At 43.1% G+C, this 10,486-nt stretch overlaps 2 protein-coding genes across 2 annotated transcripts; one reads left to right on the forward strand and one right to left on the reverse strand.

Annotated features, from left to right (window-relative positions):
- Positions 1–818: 818 nt before the first annotated feature.
- Positions 819–4,460, reverse strand: LOC125902350 (polyisoprenoid diphosphate/phosphate phosphohydrolase PLPP6-like). Its single transcript, XM_049598618.1, has 3 exons — positions 4,011–4,460; positions 1,019–1,440; positions 819–832 (listed from the first exon to the last, which is right to left on the reverse strand). Exons 1-2 carry the CDS (start codon positions 4,387–4,389, stop codon positions 1,019–1,021), a joined length of 801 nt encoding a protein of 266 aa, XP_049454575.1. The 5' UTR covers positions 4,390–4,460; the 3' UTR covers positions 819–832.
- A 3,101-nt stretch (positions 4,461–7,561) lies between these two features.
- LOC125902351 (peroxiredoxin-6-like) lies at positions 7,562–9,860 on the forward strand. The gene is made up of 5 exons (XM_049598619.1): positions 7,562–7,717; positions 8,267–8,423; positions 8,943–9,092; positions 9,218–9,364; positions 9,492–9,860. Exons 1-5 carry the CDS (start codon positions 7,626–7,628, stop codon positions 9,618–9,620), a joined length of 675 nt encoding a protein of 224 aa, XP_049454576.1. The 5' UTR covers positions 7,562–7,625; the 3' UTR covers positions 9,621–9,860.
- The last annotated feature ends 626 nt before the right edge of the window (positions 9,861–10,486 follow it).

A 10,486-nucleotide genomic window follows, 5' to 3' on the forward strand; every position in this document is an offset into this window, starting at 1 on the left:
TGAGCAATGTGTGCCTGTGTACCTGGTGCTTTAAAACTCTGCATAAGCACATGTTCAATCTCTGCGTCCTGACCCCTCACCCTGTGTTGGTGAAAAACCCCTGAACCAGCTACAACCTTGTGCACAAGCCCCCATGTTGCCATTTGCAACACCAACCATGTTATGCACTGCCCTCTGTGGACAACTGTTTGAACCTGCCAAAGTTTATCCTACTTCAGTCATGCACTTGCAAAAACACTTGTTTGCTCTCCAATGTCTCAGTTTAAAGGCGAAACCACAAACAAACCACAACCCCATATTTGTATAGTTCAGCCTGTATATTGCAATGCTGTGTTAACGATGGTGGCACAGTTTAGAAACAGTGTAAGAGGAGATGGGATGCATTATAATGACAGGCAGGAGACTCTGCAGCAGCTGATGGAAACTTGGGTGAGTGTGAGCGGACTTCCCCCCACCAGTGTTCACACAAATACAGTAAACCCACTGTGGATTGTTTTAGCTCAATACAAAACCACATACCTCCTATGAGACGCTGTGTCACTACATACTGAGACGAATTTCTCACTTTACCAGAAAGCAGTGTGCCAGTGGCGTTTTCATAAAGTGGTTTATACTCAGTCACAAACATACTCACCGTGTCAGTAAAATAATTGTCTTTTTATTAAGAAAAAAAGGCTCCTATTGAATTCAACTTTGGTTTCAGCATTGTAAGAACTCGTCCACGCATCATCAACACTGTGCAAACACGCTACATGTGCATCTTAATGGGATATGCTACAACCTGCCAGTGACTACCCGAGCCATCCATTTCAAAATGTCCTCTTCATTCTCTCTGAAACAAAACACAAATGTACATAAAAATACATACATGTACACAAAATATAAGCATATCGAAGTATTTTTTTATATTATCAAATATTAAAAATAACAGCAGGGAATATCTGAAACACACACACTCATGCTACACATTCCCCCCACAACTTAATGTACATAAAGGCTGACACGGAGTCCACCGAACCTAATGTTTCCAATCTGCCATCCAGAGTCCATCATAAGCCCTGTTGAGCCTCTCCGTCAGTCGCAGGAGCAGCAGGTCCTGCAGGCAGTCCCAGGTCACCCACAACCTCTCCACTAGACTATACTGGCAGTAACCCATAGCCAAGCCAAAGCCCACGTCTGTCACATAGTGTCTGGCGAGCAGCAGCCGGGACAGGCTCACCAGTGCGGCCCAACCTACTACTAGGACCCGCATGGATGCTGTGTCCACTAGCTGGGCGAGGAGGAAGCGGGCACACATGGCCGCCCGTGTGGCATGGCCCGAGGGGAAGGAGTAGCGCTCCACGAAGAAGGCGGAGAGGATGTCAGAGCGGTTCTGGGCGGGCCTGCGCCGTCTGACCACAGTCTTCACAGCTCTGACTAACAGAAGGTCCAATAACAGAGCTGTGAGGAGAGAGATAAAACAGTGGTGTCAGTTTGTATTTTATTTCAGTTCTATCTATCTATCTATCTATCTATCTATCTATCTATCTATCTATCTATCTATCTGTCTGTCTCAGTGCAATGTCCTGCTGGGAAACTTTGGCTCATGGCATTCATGTGGATACCACTTGACACACTTCACCCACCCAAACACAGTTGCACACCAAGTACAGCCTGTCATGGCAACAGCACTCCCTGATGGCAGTGGCCCCCCCAGCAGGACAATGCAACATGCCAAACCGCAAAAACTGTTCAGGAACGGCCTGAGGAATGTGACTTAAGAGATCACTGACTCGGCCGACCTGATTTTCTCGTGCAGATTGTTCCAGAACCTCGGGGCCTTTTAGTTTTCAGCTGGGCCTCTGGAACAGACAAAAGACCTGGCGTCCTGGCGTGTACGGTACTAAGAGGTCGGAGATACAGCTGGAAGAGATATCATGAAGAGTCTTAAAAGTAATCAGTAAAATCTTAAAATCTATTCTAAAACATACTGGAAGCCAGTGTAAAGAGGCTAAAACTGGAATGATGTAATCACTTTTCTTGGTTCTGGTTAAAAGCCAAAAATAAAAATAAGATAAATCTACACATTTCAGAGTTTTGGTGGTATGCGGTTGTGGGGTCCATTGGATGAACCGACGAAATCATGAAAATGACACTAGAGCCTGTTCTCACTTCAAAGTCGTCGAAGTAAGGCGCTGGGACAGTGACTTGCAGCTCAGAAACCAACAAAAAAAGGGATCCTTTAATGTCTGCACGATACGCGGCCAGTTGCCATTATAGTTTAACAGCGCCCAGTGGCGTTGGGGTGAAATGCAGCGGGACAAGGACGAAAGTTAAGGCGGCAAAAGTCCAACAGGGGTGGGTGGGACTTTCACCTGGGAGAGTGGTGTTTGTGTCCCCTAAGATTCTTAAGCCAAACCCTGATTATTTTTCCTAAACTCCTAAACCCAACCTTGTGTGTTTGTTGTTGGCGGGGAAAAAAACGTCAATTTGCGTTGTTGTACTGACATCGTGCATTTATTTTGAAAGAGGCTGTATGTAAATGTTAAACTTCCTGTGAAAACAGAAGTGTATTTTGAAAGATTACAATGCATGTAACAGGCAGAACTTGACACAGTGTCCCAGAGCGTCTACAACCAACACACCCAGGGTACCTTGCACATCGAATGCAGATGTGGAAAGTCCATGACCAAATGTCAATATGTGACGAGGTCTGAGTGTTGGACACTAAGGAAAGCTTATGGCATTGAAATGAACATTCAGCACTGGTGGACCTCCTGCAGTCAGTATACCAGTGGCATGCTCCCTCAGAACTTGCAACATCTGCGGTGTTGTGTGATCAAACTGTAGATTTGAGCATGACCTTTCATTGCGACCATCCCAATAATCATGCTGTTTATGCCACACCTGTCAGGTGGATGGATCCTCTTGCCAAGGGAGAAGTGCTCACTAACACTGACAAATCTGCACACAGCATTTGAGAGAAATAAGCCTTTTGTGTGCATAGACTCTCAGATCTTTCATTTGAACTCATGAGAGATGTGAGTGCAAACAAAGGTGTTACATATATATTTCTGTTCTGTGTATGTGACTGGGTTTGTATGTGACAATGCCACAATCATTTAATTGTCTAATTAGTTATCTCCCCCTATAAAAATAATTACATGAAACATTTGACCTCATTAATTTCTCATTCCTCAGCCCCTGTATTTCCAGAGCACAGTGGCATTATTATGCGCCCAAAATAGCTCTTGTGGAATTTCTCCAAGGCACAATACAGTAGGCTGCAGCAACACAGGACCTGATCTCAAAGCTGTCAGTCAACACACAAAATCTGCGCAAGCGAATAAAGCACCAACCCTGTCACGTGCATGTCTCTCAGTGGGCACAGGTGCTACCAGCTGCGGCCCAAAGGAGAAAACTTTCCATGGCTGCTGATGCGGTTTCTCGCTCGGTCACGGGGACGCACGAACAGCCCACTAATGCATTATTTGATACTTGGGTGGACTGATGCGGATTTAGACTGTTATGTTGTGCTATTTCAATAGCAATTCAAATTATTTAGCTCAGCAAACCACAGATGAATACCACCGGGTTCGCTTGGTTGGAGTTGGCACAGTGTGCGTAAAAACGCATCGGCTTTACCCGCATTTAAAGTGGTGATAAAGGTGGATAAACGGACATCTAAAGCATCACAGGTTCAACTTAGAGTGTGTATTTTATATTCAATAAATCACTGCTCTATTCAGTAAAGGTTATTTCGCAAAAAAGACGTGCTCCTCTGCAGACTTAAAGTGTCCAAACTGGCGTGCCAAATGCACGACTTAGTAATAATTTTGATAATTTTCTTATGGCAAAGATGTGCACATTAAATAAATCAAAATGTGATCTGTTGGTCATGGGGGACAGTTTTAAGAAGCGGATCTTTAAAAAATAAACAAACAAAGCATAACATTATTGGATTGCAGGAATCCAAACCTAGAGGCCCACTGGAGTCATTCGTGATAACCCAAATCTAAAACAACACTCACCCAGGGCCAGATTCAGCATGATCTCCTGCTCCTCCACACTCTCTCCGTGGAGCAGGGTGTATATAGTGCCGATGAGCCACGGGATGACATGCCCGGAGAACTCCAGCAGCCGCACCAGGGGCCGTATGCTGCCCCATGGAGACTCCTCACAGGCGCACATCCCGAGCCTCTTGGACAGCCACAGGTCTATCGCCAGCAGAAACCGGAGCGTTATAGTGAATATCGGCTGGCTCAGACTGACGGAAAAGTCCTCAGACTGCGCTCCGGGGGAAAAGTAGGAACAGCTGGAGCCCCGGCGGCGGACATGGCACTCAGATGATGCCCGGCTTCCACACGCAGCTCCACGGCAACTATTCCGTCTGAACGGTGGTGAGGACATTTTCGTTTGACCAAGTGTCCACAGTAATGTATCCGCCCTTCTCTATCGACCACCTGTGTCCAGTTAACACTTTAATCCTGCTGCGCTCAGACGCAAAACATCCTGCAAACTGGAGAGTCCGGATACAGGGGTTAAAATCTGACCAGTTCAGAACTGGACTGCTGTGGTCACGTGGCTACATCACCCTTTCAATTCATGCGTAATTAAAATAGCATGGGATTTTAGTGTGTGGTTTCTGTTTTTTGAAGTGTAACTTCTCAACTATAATAATAACAAGGGGTAGGTTTTGTTCAACACTGGGGGGCCCACATAAGAACCAGGGGGTCCTCCACCAGGAAGTGTGGGGATCATTGTTATACATTTTTATGCACCAATTTGTGCCTTTTCTGCATCAATTTATGCAGTAATTATCTTTCATTTTGTCAAAATAAAAGTCCTCTGCTACTTTTATGTTGTAAATACTGAGGGAGATGAGTCCCCTGAGGAAACGGCCACTCCCCAATACTTAAACATACTTAAAATGTCCAATCAAAATTGCCATTATTATACTGGTCCTAGTATTGTGATATACTGCAGTTCTGCATGTGGTTTGTGCAAGTGTTGTTACTGTGCCCCTGCAGAAGCCATGGCTCGACTGCTGTCCCAGTGGCCAGCTGTTAAGAGAAAAAGCCAAAGGAATCTAATTTAGGGAGCTTTGCAACTTTTTCCTCCTGTTTGTTTCTCTCTTATCCTTTCTTACTCCTGCTTTTATGTTTTAAAGACATGTTTGCTTGCTGGAGGTGTAGATGTGCTCAGCTTGTCAAGTCTTGACAGACTTTATGGCTAAACTAGCTGCCAGATTGTATCATCTTGTCACATGATCAAATAGACACTTAGATGACATTATTAACATATGCATCAATAATCACTACCTGCATATGACAAAAATATCAACGAAAATACGAAATTATTCATTTAATTTAATAGTTTTATTTAGTATATTAATGGTTTTTAGGGTTTATGTAGCACAAGCATAGAATTTTGTTATTGCTACTGACAATTTTAACCAAAAAAAAAAGAAAAAAAAAGAGGAGTAAATCATGACAGCAATGGGTTTGCATTTTTGAGGGCATATAGCCCATAGCAAATGGCACCATTTTTAAAAATAATTTTGTAAAAAACATATTTGCTCGAGGTTCAAATGTTTAAATACTTGCGAAATGCGTCCAAAAGCAGCACAAGAAAAGGGAGGTTACTCCAGGTTTCAATGGGTTAATGTATATGTGCAATTAGGCAGTACCCTTACCCCAAAATGACCTTAAAAAAAAAAAATTCAAACAAAGTAAAAAAGTAAAATTAGGTTACAAAGCATATTACATCATTCAACCATCATCACCTAACCATTTCATGAAACCATGATGCATATCAGCAGACTATGACCTTAAACTTGAAACGTGCCTTGGTTTTTTCATCCTTTGGTTTAGCTCTTGGTGCCATTGAAGGTTGATATCTGTGACGGGTTGTTATTTTGAAATATCATCTAGAGATAAAGAGGTTTTTTTAATACTAAACTAGGATTTGATGTTACAGACTCTAAATACATAAGGAATAATTTATATCCAGGTTAGATGTTGCAACTATTGCAGCAGTGTGGCACAAACTCTAAGTGGAAAATTTGGCAAAATAAATTTGGTTGTTGGGTGCCCCAAGTATAGGTATGATAAGTCAGAATATCCTCTAATAAAGTGTTTTATTGAAATTATTGACCCCCAAAACTTAGTAAAAGACACCAAATATGTTGGATAGGTGTACATAGACCCTCCAATATTATCATCATTTCACTCAGACCATGTCTCTGTAAAATGTTAAACTTTGCTGTTGACCATAAAAAAAAAAATAATGTTCCACTGAATATATGATGCAGATGGGTGAAACTATGAAATGTTACTACTGCAATTTCTCCTAGGTTGGGCCCATTTTTGAGTTAGATTGACTGGACTATTACTACTACTGGTGAGAGCACCTCCTGTTTTTATGCCCCTAAATTGTGGAATTCACTGCCTCTGGATATTGACAAACTCTCTCAGTATTCTTGAAAGTAAATCAAAGGCCTATCTTTTTAATGTGAAGTAACATCACAGTCTTGATTTATAAGTTTTAACCATTGATTTCTACCTTATTTTAGTCGTCCTGTTTCTTTTAATTCACTTTTATTTATTTAATTTCTCTTTATTCTATGGACTTTTAATCATCTTTCTTGTTAGTTTGTTCTGTTTTGTTTGGTTTGCTTTTTTAATATTTTATGTTGTAATTGTCTAGTCTTGCCAAACTTTATGTTCAGGTGTCTGTGTCACTCCAATTTTGCCATGTGAAGCACTTTGGGCTGCATGTTTGTATGAAAGGTGCTTTATAAATAAAGTTGAGTTGAGCTGAATATGCTGACTATGCTTGTCCTCTGTGGCATTTTCTGGAGTACATCAGAGCAAAAACAGCAGCTTAACTCACATTCTCAGACAGAATCTGACAGCTTGCCAAACAGGAGCATATTAAGCATGATTTTACTGGTACACAGAAATAATACGATTTTGAAAGTGTGTGTGTGTACATGAGATTATGCTTTTGTTTTATTGAGCAATCCAGTGATAAATTCAGCATTTCAACATTTAGAGAAGCAGTGCATTTCTTTGAATAGCAGGGCTATAATCACCTATTTAGTACCTTATTTGGATGTCCCAAGAGATCACAAAAATGTAATTATTACTACTGCAGTTTTCCTGGACTATACTATTGACTGGACTATAATATTCTGTCAGAATGTAGCATTATGACCAATTTATCTATTTCCTGGATTTTGTTTTGGTTACCATAACCACTAAATGTACATGTAGAAATGCAGGAAATGGGATTAAAATATATTTTTTATCTCTGGACTTTATTGTGTCCATCTCCCCCCCACACACTTACTCAAACCAAAGTTACACCTTTGGGAAACCGGGCCGTCAGCGTGCGTAAATTGGTCATTTGGAGACCTTGATACAACTGTAGTCATCAATCAAAACGGAACCTGAACACACCACAATGAGTCACACCGCGGTCCTTTGTGTGCTGTCCTGTGCAGTTTACAGTGCACGCTTGTGTAAATAAAGTAGCCTGTTGAGGTGGAAGTTTCCGCCTCCTCTTCATAATGCGCATCTGTCACCGGAGCCGCTGCTGCTGCTGCACAGACGCAACGCGCTCGCTCCACGCTCACACTGAATATGCCGGGACTGCTGCTCGGAGATGTGTTTCCTGATTTCGAGGCGGAGACCACCACTGGGAAAATTAAACTCCACGAATTTCTCGGTGATTCGTAAGTAGGCTTCTTGAATGTTGTTATTTGTGGTGATTTATGAAGGCTTATCGAGAACTGACCTCACCTCAGAAAGGGAGAGAGATTGCCTCTAGTTCCTGTTACTGCTCTCTGACTTCTGCTTTAGACCTTCGACTGTGATACATAACAGCATTGTGGCCACTGTGTTTATATGTCATTAAAACATATAACGTGGTGGATAAATTAATCTGTTTATGAGCAGATCATCTGGCTCTTGTTCCGATAATGACATGATCCAAATCAAAGGAAGCAGAGCATGCAGGTCAGAGGTCAAACCTAAACCTGTCCACCGTGCACAATCACGTTGGTGACATCATGAAAAAATTCCCCTCTGTGACACAGTTGTCACATCCTGTCAGATTCTTGCATCTCTCAGCTCCATCCTATTGTGCAAACCAACAATAAGCAGCAACCGCGATATTGAAGATATTTATGTCTGATGAGAGGAAACAGATCCTCATTTCAGAGGTGCTGACCCTGGCAAACACCTGACAGTAAACTCACTGGTGTCTCTCTTTTCATGTCCAGGTGGGGAATCCTGTTCTCCCACCCCAGAGACTACACCCCGGTGTGCACCACAGAGCTGGGTCGGGCTGCCAGGCTGAGCAGTGAGTTCAGTGAACGCGGCGTTAAACTGATCGCCCTGTCCGTCGACTGCCTGGAGGATCACCACGGCTGGACCAAGGTGTGATAGTTACAGGGTGTTTGGGACGTACTAGGCATCACAGTGTAGGGGTCGGCAACCTTTACTATCAAAAGAGCCATTTTTGGTGGAGCCGCAAAACATATTTTAGCCTCATAATGCAGGTAACACAGCCTTTCAGGTCAAATTTTGCCTCTCAACATTTCTAATAGATCTAAATGAGCATTTACAGCACAAAGGAAGTGCATCAACTATTGCGCGACCAAAACAGGAAGAAGACAGTGCTTTTGTTTTCTCCAGTTACCAAAGACTATCAATGTAAGTTCTTTGCAGTAACTATAGTAGACTGGACATGGAGGATGATGGAACCACTTAAGTAACTGTGGAAGCTGTGGTGATTGCTAGACTCTGAGGGACACAGAAAGCGATCTGGTTCCCTTAGCGACAGCAGCACCAGCAGTAATACTACTAGACGTTTCTAAGAGACAACAGAGCTCCATCAGTCTAAAACTGATTTGGCTTAAACATCTAACTAAGGGGTTGTGTCTCTGTACTAACCAGGACATTGTGGCGTACAACTGTGAGGAGGCTTCTTGCTGCTCGCTGCCCTTTCCCATCATAGCGGACGGTAAACGGGAGCTGGCAGTGGCCCTGGGCATGTTGGACCCAGATGAGAAGGACAAAGACGGCCTGCCGCTCACTGCCCGCTGTGTAAGAGCTTTCACAATCACAATATGAGTTCCCTGTTTTATAGACAGGGTTAAGGTTAATAATTATTCCATAGGCATGAGCGTTGGTGAGTTATTGTTAGGATCCATCCCTCTGTTTGTGTGTAGGTGTTCATCATTGGCCCTGACAAAAGGCTGAAGCTGTCGCTCCTCTACCCAGCCACCACCGGACGCAACTTTGATGAGATTCTGCGAGTGGTGGACTCGCTCCAGCTCACAGCGGGGAAACGAGTTGCCACACCTGCCGACTGGAGGGTAAGTCACACCTTTGAAAGTGACCTCAGTTTGTACCAATCGGTTCAGCAGCTGACTACAGACATTACAGAAACAGGAAGTGACCTGCTGCCAAGCAGAATAACCCAGTTTTCTTTTCTTCCTCCAGCCCGGAGACTGCGTGATGGTCCCTCCCGCCATGTCTGAGGAGGAGGCTGCGTCTTTGTTCCCAGCTGGCGTCTACACCAAAGACCTGCCCTCTGGCAAGAAGTACCTGCGCTACACACCCCACAAATGAGCGCAGGCAGAGACAGCACTAATATTCAACACTCACTCATGCCACAGCAGCTCTCAATATTTTATCTGAAGGACTTTGAGTACAGCTAGTTTCTGTCCCTACCAGGTAGATAAACAAGTCAGCAGGCCAGTTGTGACAAAATGGAAGGAATAAAAACCAGTGCCTTAAGGAATATGTGGGACTTTACTAAATGTTACAGTATATATAACTCCAGAAATAAAAGCTGCAGTGCTTGGTCTACTTTTCTTAAGGGGGGTTGTTTTTGGAAAGGCAGGCATTTACAAATGCACACACATCCAGATGCTAAATATCAGGAGCTGGACAGAGGAAAGAGTTTAGGGGCCTCTATTGACAGATATAGAATGTAATATTCATGACTATTTTTTCATTTGTTTTTAATCACAGGAAACTAAAAATCGTGTTTTTGTTACCTTAGAATGAGCCGTTTATATCTACATATGGAGCGGGTCCTCTTCCACAGAGTCTGCCATGTTGTTTCTACAGTAACCCAGAAGGGACAAACCAAACACCTACTCTACATCGGGCCATTCACACTTTCACTTTGGCCACCGTAGTTCTCCTGCACGCTTGGCAAACAGGAGAAGTTTCAGTTCTGCAACCTCACCGCTAGATCTGCAAAATCCTACACACTGGACCTTAAACAACCACCAGGCGACATTTCAAGCACCAAGCTCTTCTTCAGGGTTTAGATGAGAACATATATTTTTAATTATTAAAGAGTTCAGTGATAATATCAGGGTTAAAAAATACACACATGATCAAAAGATCGTGTGTTCATTGTTTACACGTGCATCTCTTTTTTTGGACTATGCAAGAGGAAGTGGTTTATGACCTAATGAGAGCAA

Source organism: Epinephelus fuscoguttatus, linkage group LG15 (assembly GCF_011397635.1).
Source record: "Epinephelus fuscoguttatus linkage group LG15, E.fuscoguttatus.final_Chr_v1".
Taxonomy (NCBI): Eukaryota; Metazoa; Chordata; class Actinopteri; order Perciformes; family Serranidae; genus Epinephelus; species Epinephelus fuscoguttatus.

What these genes read in the sequence shown, in the direction of transcription:
- LOC125902351 (XM_049598619.1), top strand. Translation starts at nt 7,626, where the DNA reads ATGCCGGGACTGCTGCTCGGAGATGTGTTTCCTGATTTCGAGGCGGAG. An exon ending in ATCACCACGGCTGGACCAAG is followed by an intron (nt 8,424 to 8,942) that starts GTGTGATAGTTA and finishes TGTACTAACCAG; the next exon opens with GACATTGTGGCGTACAACTG. An exon ending in TGCCGCTCACTGCCCGCTGT is followed by an intron (nt 9,093 to 9,217) that starts GTAAGAGCTTTC and finishes GTTTGTGTGTAG; the next exon opens with GTGTTCATCATTGGCCCTGA.
- LOC125902350 (XM_049598618.1), bottom strand. Translation starts at nt 4,389, where the DNA reads ATGTCCTCACCACCGTTCAGACGGAATAGTTGCCGTGGAGCTGCGTGT. An exon ending in CATGCTGAATCTGGCCCTGG is followed by an intron (nt 1,441 to 4,010) that starts GTGAGTGTTGTT and finishes CTCTCCTCACAG; the next exon opens with CTCTGTTATTGGACCTTCTG.